Source organism: Amphiura filiformis, chromosome 17 (assembly GCF_039555335.1).
Source record: "Amphiura filiformis chromosome 17, Afil_fr2py, whole genome shotgun sequence".
Lineage (NCBI taxonomy): Eukaryota > Metazoa > Echinodermata > Ophiuroidea > Amphilepidida > Amphiuridae > Amphiura > Amphiura filiformis.
Window position 1 is genome coordinate 2,172,174 of NC_092644.1, and position 14,393 is coordinate 2,186,566.

The 14,393-nt window shown below is 36.8% G+C and overlaps 1 protein-coding gene across 1 annotated transcript in view; it reads right to left on the reverse strand.

Annotated features, from left to right (window-relative positions):
- Positions 1 to 14,393, reverse strand: part of LOC140138313 (uncharacterized) — a 92,042-nt gene that overhangs the window by 19,199 nt on the left and 58,450 nt on the right. Inside the window, 2 exon segments of the mRNA XM_072160223.1 lie at positions 3,906 to 4,049; positions 6,154 to 6,269. Of these exon segments, the coding sequence (XP_072016324.1) occupies positions 3,906 to 4,049; positions 6,154 to 6,269 (260 nt within the window).

Sequence of the window (14,393 nt, forward strand, 5' to 3'; positions counted from 1 at the left end):
TTATAGCAGAATGCTTACAACTTTTGAAAGAGCAAACTATGTTTTAAATCTGTATGAAAGACCTGCAGTCTAGATGGAAAAGTTGACACTTTTACACATCATATGAGTCTCAGACATTAGTGTATCCAGGTAGGGTGGGGGCAGAAAAGTGCCCCTCTGACAAAAAATGCAAGAGAAAATCTGAAAGGGGAAGGAAAAGAAAAGGCTCAAGGAGCCTGTTTTCTACTTAAATTAATCCCGATCATGGGTCAAAATAAAATACAAAAATATGCACATTATCCCTTTTCAGCCATTGTGTGTCAAAATAGTGTAAAATGCAATTTTTTTTGCACACACATTGTCCCAACGAAGCCCTTTTTTTGGAAGCTCAAAGAATTACCATATACAATATCTCTTTAAAAAACTAGTACGCCTATATGTATATGGCCTATATCCTATCAATAACATCGGGTCACAATAATGCAACCAGCGATCGAATTCGACGGTATCGCATCGCAAAATGCGATGCAATTTCCATCAACTGCTATGCACTTTTCCAAAATGCATAGCTAAAAGTGCTATACTGCTATGCAAACATGTGTTTTGCATAGCACAAACTCTTGATGCAAAAAATTGACTGAATTCAACCCTGAATGCAACCAAGATTTTTTTCGCTCTTTTTCCCCGCAATTTTACTCCCCACACCAAAAAAAGCTGGTTACGCCCTGGTCCCAGGTCTTTTTAATTGGTGTTGACTAGTAACATGAGCCTCTTTGGTCAGTATGCACAAAATATTTAAACCAGGTCTAAAGTTAGACCTGGTCTAAGTGGAATTTAGTTTCAGGAGAAAGTACAATTTCCTTTACATTTGCATTCAAGTTATTTTGTATTATTTTTGAACTGTGCATTAAAATCTTTTGAATTTGTTCGCTATTACTGGAAGGAAATAATAAAGAGGATTTTTTTTCGAAATGGACCATGAAAAGTCCATATTGTTTCATAAAAAAAAAATAAAAAAATTTAGAAATTTGCAATTTATTTTGATGCTTAATTGAATGAGAAATTGTTGTTTAAAAGGACAGACTTGTAATCAGGCTAAAAAGTTAGCCCATTGAGAAATGCATACTTGTTGTGAGTATGTGGTGAGTAGACTTGAACAAATCTTGATTTTACACACCACCAAATCGGGTTTGAATCAAACTCCAAACTCAGTGTTTTATTCTGAGAACCACACCAGGTTGATTTAATGTAAAAAAAAAAAAATGGGGGTGGGGTGGGGAGGGGTTGTAAGGTTGATGGTTAAAAGAAGTTGATGATTAGCATGGTATACAGATAATATAATAACATTATCACTTATGAATAGCTTTATTTTGATACCAAATTTCATTTGTAGTTCCCATCAGCATTGACAAAATCATCAATATGAACATGTCGTTCAATGAGGATTTTTGCATGTATAGTGGTGTGCAACAAGAAAAACAAATCAAATAAGAATGGCGACATCCTATCTAATGCGAAGTGGCGGTGTTATCAAGAATAAGAGTTGAAACTTGAATGTAAACAGTGTCATGTGCTTGAAAGGCTAGGTCTATATATTTAACTATAAGGCCTGATTCAATTCCATGTTTTAAATCAAGTCAAGTTATAATGGATTTATAGTGAATTCAATTTTGATGAAGTGAGTACACAAAAATTTGTTTAAGCTTACTTACACAGTACACATATACATGCATGCATGTTGAACCACACTCAGTTTCAGAGAAGAACGGCAGTCCCTTACTCAGATTGACGCAAGCGCCCTGTTAATGAGCGACATTTTGACGCTTAATCGGCCAATCAGATTACCGCGTATGTTGTTATGATTGTCAGACGATTGAATCACCGATCAGAAACACACGTCCGTGTTTACGCTGTGCACGCTCTCAAAATGTAAACAAGTGCCGTTCTTCTTTGACCGAAACTGCATGTAGCTGAGCGCATGCATGCCATATGGCCATATCTGTAATCACCATAGGGTAGCAACAACATATACAAGATTAAGCCTTTTTAAAATGAAATTTTATGCATACCGAATTTTATCGGCTAAATACGCAGTTATGCCGCTTGAAATGACGCCATCAATTATTTGTAATTTGTGACGCGCTCGTGAGATGGCGAACACATCAAACAAACCATTGATTAGCAAAAAGCCTGCATTTAATTTTAAAAAATATAATTTAACTTTTCCCTGATGTTCATTTAATTTTTGTGCATTAGCATTCTATTCAGTAGGCAAATTTCCCATTCAGTAGGCAAATTTCCCAATACTACAATGTACTACAGTACACACATAACCTATGATTCTGCATGGCCATAGATGCTTGTTATGTAACACCTTTTGTAATTTACACCCTTAATCCAAGGTTATGAATATAAAATGAGGGCTAGCTGTTTACATTGTCTGTTTGCATTGCAATGGACCTGTGATTTTGCACAATGGATCTTGTTATTGCATGCTAAAATATCCCATGTTGTCTAAATGGAAGAATGTTTTATAAATGGGGGGTGCCCTAAAATTACACCCACAATCATACCCCTAATCTAACCATCGCAATAACCCTAAATCCTATATGTACTTCTAACGTATAGCATTCCCTAATTCTAAACCCTAACCTAATTTTGAAGTCGACGCCGACGTCATGAAATGACAACCGCAGTCACGTCTAGAATAGCGTCGAAAGCGAGACGACCGAGACGCGTCCAGCAAAAATCACGACACGCGTATGACCCCCATCGTTCCGCTTCAGCGCCGCCGTGCGCACACCGGTACACGACGACCTTGTCGCCGTCGATAAACTCTAACTCTATGTCCGAACCCCAACACAAATATTATACAGCACCCATGCATAGCATGTGTGCACTGATGCTGGTATAATATTATACAGCATCCATGGTATAATATTATACGCAATACAGCATATACTTAGATGCAGTGCACTGATCCATGGTATAATATTATACAGCACCCATGCATATAGCATGTGTGCACTGATTCCTATTTTTTTTTTTTTTTTTTTAAACTTTTAACTTAAAAAATGAACTTTCTCTGGTCCGCTTTGAGAAAAAATCATGTTAATAGTAAAGAACCATTCTTGATGGAACTAAATTCCACTTAGAGCAGGTCTTATTTTAGACCCTCTTTTGTGCATATGGACCTTTAGGTCTAACATTGGATCCACATCCAACTCTTCTATGAGGGAGAGGAAGGAGTACCATTCATGTTTTCTTGGACACAAAATTAGTACATTTGGTTTGAGCAAAATGTGCTTAAATTAAGGATATACGATGTATTGTTGGTCGAAGCAGCCAAAACAAAAAGTAGTTCACAGCATCTTGCGAATGGTAGTGAGCTTGAGCAAAAATTACATTGCTCAATTCAGAGCAGTGTGTAGAAGAATTCAAATATCACAGATATACTTTTGTAGGTCCTGTGGTTCTTGAGTTATGTTGTAAAGAGGGCTGAAACAACAACACTTTTGTAAAACGTCGTAACTCATTAACAACAATAAATTAAGCAAGTTTTCAAAGTATATGATTTGTAGAATGAACTTTTGCAAAACGCTAAAGTGTTATTTTTCAATAATATATTGATTCAGATAATGAAAATCGTTTTTTTTGGCTACTTCGACCAACAATACCTCGTATACTCTTAATGGTTCTGATTGGTCACTTGGCACACAAAGTTGAGGGACTGACCTCTTTATGGATTGATATAACCTGGTGTTCAAACACTAACAATTATTCTCACAATAAGTAATTTATTGCATAGAATAAATTGTAGTATATTTCAATTTTTGGCAAGACCTTGGAAATAGTTGTAGGGAAAATTGTGTATGACAATCAAAGTACACTTAACTTCAGGTCTAATACTGTATCATGAAGCTTACCTCTAAACGATATGGTGCAAATGGTAGAAGAGTTGGGATCTTGTCTTTGCCATGATTATAAGCTACAAAAGGCTGCAGGTACTCTGTGATACCCTTTGTCAGTAATGGTTCAATTGATAGTGTTATTTCAAGTGTAAACACGTCCTGTTAAAAGTGATAATACAACAAACTTTAAATTAAGACACAGGAGTTATTTTTACTGTCATGTGTTATATCATGAGTAGTGCACTAACTCAAAAGTTTTCATGATCGTGTCATTGTCAATAATACTCATTTAGTTCAGGTTCCGTAGCATGATTATGCGATGTACAATTTCCTTTCTTCAAATTTTTAATTTGTGACCTGCTACAACGAAATCCGTCATATGTCGCTGCGACTTTATACTCATTTCATTGAGTTGATAGTTTCAAGATATTCAGTCGAAGTTGATGTTCTTTGTTTGCCGGGCACCTGTACAAGCCAGTACAGTAGTATTATCCTTAGCGAATGGCTCATTGTGCCCCCATTCACAAAGGATGTCAAACAAAGAACAACAACTTGGTCAGACGGAATATCTTCACACCAACTACCAGATGGTAGCAGGTCACATTTGTTATTCTATACTCAAAATCAGGTGGTGTATGACGTGCAGTCCCTAAATTCAGTAAATTTTCATCGTCAACCGTGTAATTGAATGGGATTATTTTGAAATTTTAAAACGCTTGAAATATCACAAACAAATAGGCCTATGTTGATAAATAATATAAATACAAGTTAAAACCGTTGGGGTTCGATAATGAACCCCACAAAACTAACCGAGTATATGGAAAATGCCATACGGCCGGGCGGTTTCACGAGTTGCCGGCTCGATCATGTCATCCGCCTGCTCAAAATGCTGAAACAATACTGTCAAATACTGAAATACTGTTTCTGTCCATTTTGAGCTGAAATAACAAGATAAAGGGAAAGAAACCCTACTGCTTATTTTGGCTGCTTAACATGCAGTTCTACAGGAGGACATGAAGTCGTAATTCATGAATTATGACATTATGTCAAACCTTGCACTGTTGACCTACAAACACAAATAATTTGGCTGATTCCATTTAGGTGCAAGTTGGGACATGTGTAAATATTACAAATATACCAAAAAATCAGGTTTGAAAAAAATTAACCAATTTCATATTAATGAGATTGTACATTAAGGCTTAAAATGAAAAACAAAGTGTGAGACCAAATTTGTTGCTGCATCTTGTGTGACCATATCTAAGTGCTTTATTTTGTAAATTTACCTTAAATTGTATCATCATCATGCCTGGTTTTATTTCCAGCTAAAGTTATTGCATTTGTGCAAATAATAAACATATAAATTTAATTCTTTGGCATGTTGAGATTGCAAAAAATATTTCATTAGCAAATATGAGCAATACTATACTATGATCAGCTCATAATAGGTGAGAATTGTTCAGTTTTTGTTACTGCACAAGTCAATAAAGTCAGAACTTACGCCTACGTAAATTCACAAAAGCGCACATCAATCAAGCAATATGCAAAGCATGGTTCGCGCAGGTGGTGCGCCAAGCTATTTGTACGCTATTCTATATCAATCCACAATGTTATGAGTCTCGCCTATTAAAAGCTGATCAGAGTATACCAAAATACTTGGTTTGTCCTTCTTTCTCAAAATCAGTTGTGTAATCACCCCTTGCTCCCCATGCAGTGCCGAATAGTGTTCTGTCCAACTCATAGAACAACAGTAAGGCATCCTGTGTGTACTTGGCCAGTGTGTATTAATAGGTAAATTTTCACGGGAAATTTTTCTGGACACGTGACCAATGCGTATCAATGTAAGTGTAACCTCGAGCCTGATCTCTGACCTCCGGCGGTGACCTCGCTATTCAAGTCTTAGTAATTTTGAATTGGAATAGTATTTTTGACCGCAATTTTGATAGAAATTTGTGCATTGCAAATTTATTAAATATTATGTTATCTTAATTTCTTCACAATATCATCAAAACGTAATTTAAAAAAAATATCTATCTACGGAAAAAAATATTTATCTACGGAAACTCTTACCATAATATTATTAACTTATGACAAGTAACTTATTTTGCACGAAAGGAGGAATTCTTCCTATACAAATACATTGGAAGAACACCCGCTGTGCTCGGGGTCACATTCCATAATGCTAATATGTCTGCGCCCATGGGTGTCACGTGTCCAGAAAATTTTCCCGTGAAAATTTACCTATTAATTCTGACTGTTGGCTCACCTCAGATTTGTTATACAATCCTGCATACCAGTCACACTGTTGCTGGACAAGAGAACCCGACAACGGGCCATAGATGATGACAAAATCTTCACTTCCACAGGTGTCATTGATATTGCCTACAGAGGGAAGAGAAAACAAATGTTCTGATTCAACGAGGCTTTATCAAAATGTTGTAAACTCAGTGTCTATTGCTTGTAGAGAGAAGTAAGACAAATCAATGCACTACAGGCTGAGATGTTGATTATACCAAGAGAAATTGGGCTAAGAGTAAAATTGTACAATTATTATTGTGTTTGGGAGTGGCCTTCTCTCCTTTCTCCTTTTCCTTGCTATTTTCTTCCATTTCTTGCTTTGTTTGTCAAAGCTATTGGGCCAGCATGCATCTTATTAGCCTACACTGGCTATCCAGGCTTGTGCATTTTTATTGTATGAGCTTGGAGTTGGAACAGTCCATGGATTTCCCATGGATTAGCATGTGTCCCTCACAGACCAACCTGGGTAATCAAACAAACAAACAAACAAAATACTGGATGCAGGCCTGTTCGCTCAACTTTTATTAGGTGTGTAGCCCTATCACACGTGGATGTACATTTCAAACATTTAAAAGGATTTATTATGTTATATATATATATATATATACTGTAGAATGTATACAAATATAAATACATATATTATGTATAGGTAAAAATAAATAGTGTCACACAGAAATGGACCATTTTGACATTAAAACTATAAACACCTATGATATATGCATATAGTACTTAGAAGTTCATTGATGTACATAATATACTAAGTCTGAGTCTTATGTCATTGTCTGGTCAAAGCCAAACAAAGAACAGGGGTCTGTTAATACCCATCTAGTAGTCAGTCTATAATAATTGAATTCAAATTAAACAATTCATCGAGTGGATGGGTAGCGCCATTAGACATGTTACAAGACTACCAAGTGACAGGTGATGGACCGTTTACAAACAAAAAAGAATAGGCACTTTTTTGATAATTTTCATCAAGGTTACTCAAAACTTACCTACCTAATTCATTATACAGCAGGGGTCTCTGCCTTTTTAATATCATATGTTATGAACAACTTAATTCAAAAAATAGTTATCGACAGAAATAAAAATCCATTAAGGAAAGTCTTGTTATGCTATTACAAACTTTTTAAAAAATCCAAAATTTTTGGTATAAAAATTGGCCACGGTTACTGCTGTCCCATTCAAAAGCACAGGAAGACCACCCACAGGTTTGAGGTCACCATTCCAGACTTCACTGGCAGTAATGGATGCTACCAGTGCTAGCATCAATGAATTGTTTCAAACAAATTGTTTTCGGTATTATTGGCTGGTAGTAATGATGATTATGGGTTTACACAAACAAGTGCCATTACAATTATAGAAATCAATCCACATCCCTTCCATCTGTGAGTCTGTTACACATCTCTCCTCTATTGGTTTCAATTAGCAAGATACATGTATCATCTTACCTGAACAAGTGACATTACAGAAATCCATTGGTATACGCCTTCCATCCATTATAGTCTCTGTAACATTACGCCATCTCTCATCTATTGGTTTCAATTAGCAAGATACATGCATCATCTTACCTGAACAAGTGACATTACAGAAATCCATTGGTATACGCCTTCCATCCATAATAGTCCCTGTGACATTACGCCATCTCGCCCTATTGGTTTCAATAAGCAAGATACATGCATCATCTTACCTGAACAAGTGACATTACAGAAATCCATTGGTATACGCCTTCCATCCATTATAGTCTCTGTAACATTACGCCATCTCTCCTCTATTGGTTTCAATTAGCAAGATACATGCATCATCTTACCTGAACAAGTGACATTACAGAAATCCATTGGTATACGCCTTCCATCCATTATAGTCTCTGTAACATTACGCCATCTCTCCTCTATTGGTTTCAATTAGCAAGATACATGCATCATCTTACCTGAACAAGTGACATTACAGAAATCCATTGGTATACGCCTTCCATCCATTATAGTCTCTGTAACATTACGCCATCTCTCATCTATTGGTTTCAATTAGCAAGATACATGCATCATCCTACCTGAACAAGTGACATTACAGAAATCCATTGGTATACGCCTTCCATCCATTATAGTCTCTGTAACATTACGCCATCTCTCCTCTATTGGTTTCAATTAGCAAGATACATGCATCATCTTACCTGAACAAGTGACATTACAGAAATCCATCGGTATACGCCTTCCATCCATAATAGTCTCTGTAACATTATGCCATCTCTCATCTATTGGTTTCAATTAGCAAGATACATGCATCATCTTACCTGAACAAGTGACATTACAGAAATCCATTGGTATACGCCTTCCATCCATTATAGTCTCTGTAACATTACGCCATCTCTCCTCTATTGGTTTCAATTAGCAAGATACATGCATCATCTTACCTGAACAAGTGACATTACAGAAATCCATTGGTATACGCCTTCCATCCATTATAGTCTCTGTAACATTACACCATCTCTCCTCTATTGGTTTCAATTAGCAAGATACATGCATCATCTTACCTGAACAAGTGACATTACAGAAATCCATTGGTATACGCCTTCCATCCATTATAGTCTCTGTAACATTACGCCATCTCTCCTCTATTGGTTTCAATTAGCAAGATACATGCATCATCTTACCTGAACAAGTGACATTACAGAAATCCATTGGTATACGCCTTCCATCCATTATAGTCTCTGTAACATTACACATCTCTCCTCTATTGGTTTCAATTAGCAAGATACATGCATCATCTTACCCTTAGACAAGAATACCAAATTGGAAGCACCGGCGAAATCTATTGTGAACAACTGAACCGTGCCAATTCACGTCTGCTTAGCATGGGCTAGAGACAAAATATCTGTAGTAAAGATTTTTACAAAATTTGAGGTCTGATCTGTGTTACCGACACATTCATATTTCATATCATTAAGCCTAAGTTTATCATATTTTGATGTTAAAATACACAATTTGTAGCCGAAATGTAGAAAAATGACTGTAATATTGAAATTTGACAAAAATGTAACAAACTTGTGCTTCAAACTACATATTATTGAGACCTACATCATGATTTTTAACCATTGCAATGTATTAAGGAAATAATACACCATGTCATGGGCAACTTTAAATTTGAATTAAAGTTCAACACTACACTATTTTCGCTCACCTGGAACATTTTCACTAGTCCGACTAGCGTCTTCAGCAGATGGTGATGCTGTGATGATATGACGTCATCAGTGAGGACTGAGGAATATCCCGTTTGTAGACAAGATATCATCACAGCATCACCATCTGCTGAAGACGCTAGTCAGATTAGTGAAAATGTTCCAGGTGAGCAAAAAATAGTGTAGTGTTGAAGTTAAAACTTTAATTCATTTAATCTACCACTACGTATGAATATCCACTTGTAAACTTTAAATTTACTTAAGTTTTCGCATTAATTTGTAGTTTTTTACCAAAAATGTCACTTTTTATGCATGTTGCACACAGCGATGAATGGGCTCAGGCTATGCTTCCGATCTATTTTGGTATTCTTGTCTCAGATCTTACCTGAACAAGTGACATTACAGAAATCCATTGGTATACGCCTTCCATCCATTATAGTCTCTGTAACATTACGCCATCTCTCCTCTATTGGTTTCAATTAGCAAGATACATGCATCATCTTACCTGAACAAGTGACATTACAGAAATCCATTGGTATACGCCTTCCATCCATTATCGCCTCTGTAACATTACGCCATCTCTCCTCTATTGGTTTCAATTAGCAAGATACATGCATCATCTTACCTGAACAAGTGACATTACAGAAATCCATTGGTATACGCCTTCCATCCATTATAGTCTCTGTAACATTACACCATCTCTCCTCTATTGGTTTCAATTAGCAAGATACATGCATCATCTTACCTGAACAAGTGACATTACAGAAATCCATTGGTATACGCCTTCCATCCATTATAGTCTCTGTAACATTATGCCATCTCTCCTCTATTGGTTTCAATTAGCAAGATACATGCATCATCTTACCTGAACAAGTGACATTACAGAAATCCATTGGTATACACCTTCCATCCATAATCGTCTCTGTAACATTACGCCATCTCTCATCTATTGGTTTCAATTAGCAAGATACATGTATCATCTTACCTGAACAAGTGACATTACAGAAATCCATTGGTATACGCCTTCCATCCATTATAGTCTCTGTAACATTACGCCATCTCTCCTCTATTGGTTTCAATTAGCAAGATACATGCATCATCTTACCTGAACAAGTGACATTACAGAAATCCATTGGTATACGCCTTCCATCCATAATAGTCTCTGTAACATTACGCCATCTCTCCTCTATTGGTTTCAATTAGCAAGATACATGCATCATCTTACCTGAACAAGTGACATTACAGAAATCCATTGGTATACGCCTTCCATCCATAATAGTCTCTGTAACATTACGCCATCTCTCCTCTATTGGTTTCAATTAGCAAGATACATGCATCATCTTACCTGAACAAGTGACATTACAGAAATCCATTGGTATACGCCTTCCATCCATTATAGTCTCTGTAACATTACGCCATCTCTCCTCTATTGGTTTCAATTAGCAAGATACATGCATCATCTTACCTGAACAAGTGACATTACAGAAATCCATTGGTATACGCCTTCCATCCATTATAGTCTCTGTAACATTACACCATCTCTCCTCTATTGGTTTCAATTAGCAAGATACATGCATCATCTTACCTGAACAAGTGACATTACAGAAATCCATTGGTATACGCCTTCCATCCATTATAGTCTCTGTAACATTACGCCATCTCTCATCTATTGGTTTCAATTAGCAAGATACATGCATCATCTTACCTGAACAAGTGACATTACAGAAATCCATTGGTATACGCCTTCCATCCATTATAGTCTCTGTAACATTATGCCATCTCTCCTCTATTGGTTTCAAATAGCAAGATACATGCATCATCTTACCTGAACAAGTGACATTACAGAAATCCATTGGTATACACCTTCCATCCATAATCGTCTCTGTAACATTACGCCATCTCTCATCTATTGGTTTCAATTAGCAAGATACATGCATCATCTTACCTGAACAAGTGACATTACAGAAATCCATTGGTATACGCCTTCCATCCATTATAGTCTCTGTAACATTACACCATCTCTCCTCTATTGGTTTCAATTAGCAAGATACATGCATCATCTTACCTGAACAAGTGACATTACAGAAATCCATTGGTATACGCCTTCCATCCATAATAGTCTCTGTAACATTACGCCATCTCTCCTCTATTGGTTTCAATTAGCAAGATACATGCATCATCTTACCTGAACAAGTGACATTACAGAAATCCATTGGTATACGCCTTCCATCCATTATAGTCTCTGTAACATTACGCCATCTCTCATCTATTGGTTTCAATTAGCAAGATACATGCATCATCTTACCTGAACAAGTGACATTACAGAAATCCATTGGTATACGCCTTCCATCCATTATAGTCTCTGTAACATTACGCCATCTCTCCTCTATTGGTTTCAATTAGCAAGATACATGCATCATCTTACCTGAACAAGTGACATTACAGAAATCCATTGGTATACGCCTTCCATCCATAATCGGCTCTGTAACATTACGCCATCTCTCCTCTATTGGTTTCAATTAGCAAGATACATGCATCATCTTACCTGAACAAGTGACATTACAGAAATCCATTGGTATACGCCTTCCATCCATTATAGTCTCTGTAACATTACGCCATCTCTCATCTATTGGTTTCAATTAGCAAGATACATGCATCATCTTACCTGAACAAGTGACATTACAGAAATCCATTGGTATACGCCTTCCATCCATTATAGTCTCTGTAACATTACGCCATCTCTCTCATCTATTGGTTTCAATTAGCAAGATACATGCATCATCTTACCTGAACAAGTGACATTACAGAAATCCATTGGTATACGCCTTCCATCCATAATAGTCTCTGTAACATTACGCCATCTCTCCTCTATTGGTTTCAATTAGCAAGATACATGCATCATCTTACCTGAACAAGTGACATTACAGAAATCCATTGGTATACGCCTTCCATCCATTATAGTCTCTGTAACATTACACCATCTCCTCTATTGGTTTCAATTAGCAAGATACATGCATCATCTTACCTGAACAAGTGACATTACAGAAATCCATTGGTATACGCCTTCCATCCATTATAGTCTCTGTAACATTACGCCATCTCTCCTCTATTGGTTTCAATTAGCAAGATACATGCATCATCTTACCTGAACAAGTGACATTACAGAAATCCATTGGTATACGCCTTCCATCCATTATAGTCTCTGTAACATTACGCCATCTCTCATCTATTGGTTTCAATTAGCAAGATACATGCATCATCTTACCTGAACAAGTGACATTACAGAAATCCATTGGTATACGCCTTCCATCCATTATAGTCTCTGTAACATTACGCCATCTCTCATCTATTGGTTTCAATTAGCAAGATACATGCATCATCTTACCTGAACAAGTGACATTACAGAAATCCATTGGTATACGCCTTCCATCCATTATAGTCTCTGTAACATTACGCCATCTCTCATCTATTGGTTTCAATTAGCAAGATACATGCATCATCTTACCTGAACAAGTGACATTACAGAAATCCATTGGTATACGCCTTCCATCCATAATCGTCTCTGTAACATTACGCCATCTCTCCTCTATTGGTTTCAATTAGCAAGATACATGCATCATCTTACCTGAACAAGTGACATTACAGAAATCCATTGGTATACGCCTTCCATCCATTATAGTCTCTGTAACATTACGCCATCTCTCCTCTATTGGTTTCAATTAGCAAGATACATGCATCATCTTACCTGAACAAGTGACATTACAGAAATCCATTGGTATACGCCTTCCATCCATTATAGTCTCTGTAACATTACGCCATCTCTCCTCTATTGGTTTCAATTAGCAAGATACATGCATCATCTTACCTGAACAAGTGACATTACAGAAATCCATTGGTATACGCCTTCCATCCATAATCGTCTCTGTAACATTACACCATCTCTCCTCTATTGGTTTCAATTAGCAAGATACATGCATCATCTTACCTGAACAAGTGACATTACAGAAATCCATTGGTATACGCCTTCCATCCATAATCGTCTCTGTAACATTACGCCATCTCTCCTCTATTGGTTTCAATTAGCAAGATACATGCATCATCTTACCTGAACAAGTGACATTACAGAAATCCATTGGTATACGCCTTCCATCCATTATAGTCTCTGTAACATTACGCCATCTCTCCTCTATTGGTTTCAATTAGCAAGATACATGCATCATCTTACCTGAACAAGTGACATTACAGAAATCCATTGGTATACGCCTTCCATCCATTATAGTCTCTGTAACATTACGCCATCTCTCATCTATTGGTTTCAATTAGCAAGATACATGCATCATCTTACCTGAACAAGTGACATTACAGAAATCCATTGGTATACGCCTTCCATCCATAATAGTCTCTGTAACATTACGCCATCTCTCCTCTATTGGTTTCAATTAGCAAGATACATGCATCATCTTACCTGAACAAGTGACATTACAGAAATCCATCGGTATACGCCTTCCATCCATAATCGTCTCTGTAACATTATGCCATCTCTCATCTATTGGTTTCAATTAGCAAGATACATGCATCATCTTACCTGAACAAGTGACATTACAGAAATCCATTGGTATACGCCTTCCATCCATTATAGTCTCTGTAACATTATGCCATCTCTCCTCTATTGGTTTCAATTAGCAAGATACATGCATCATCTTACCTGAACAAGTGACATTACAGAAATCCATTGGTATACGCCTTCCATCCATTATAGTCTCTGTAACATTATGCCATCTCTCCTCTATTGGTTTCAATTAGCAAGATACATGCATCATCTTACCTGAACAAGTGACATTACAGAAATCCATTGGTATACGCCTTCCATCCATTATAGTCTCTGTAACATTACGCCATCTCTCCTCTATTGGTTTCAATTAGCAAGATACATGCATCATCTTACCTGAACAAGTGACATTACAGAAATCCATTGGTATACGCCTTCCATCCATTATAGTCTCTGTAACATTACGCCATCTCTCCTCTATTGG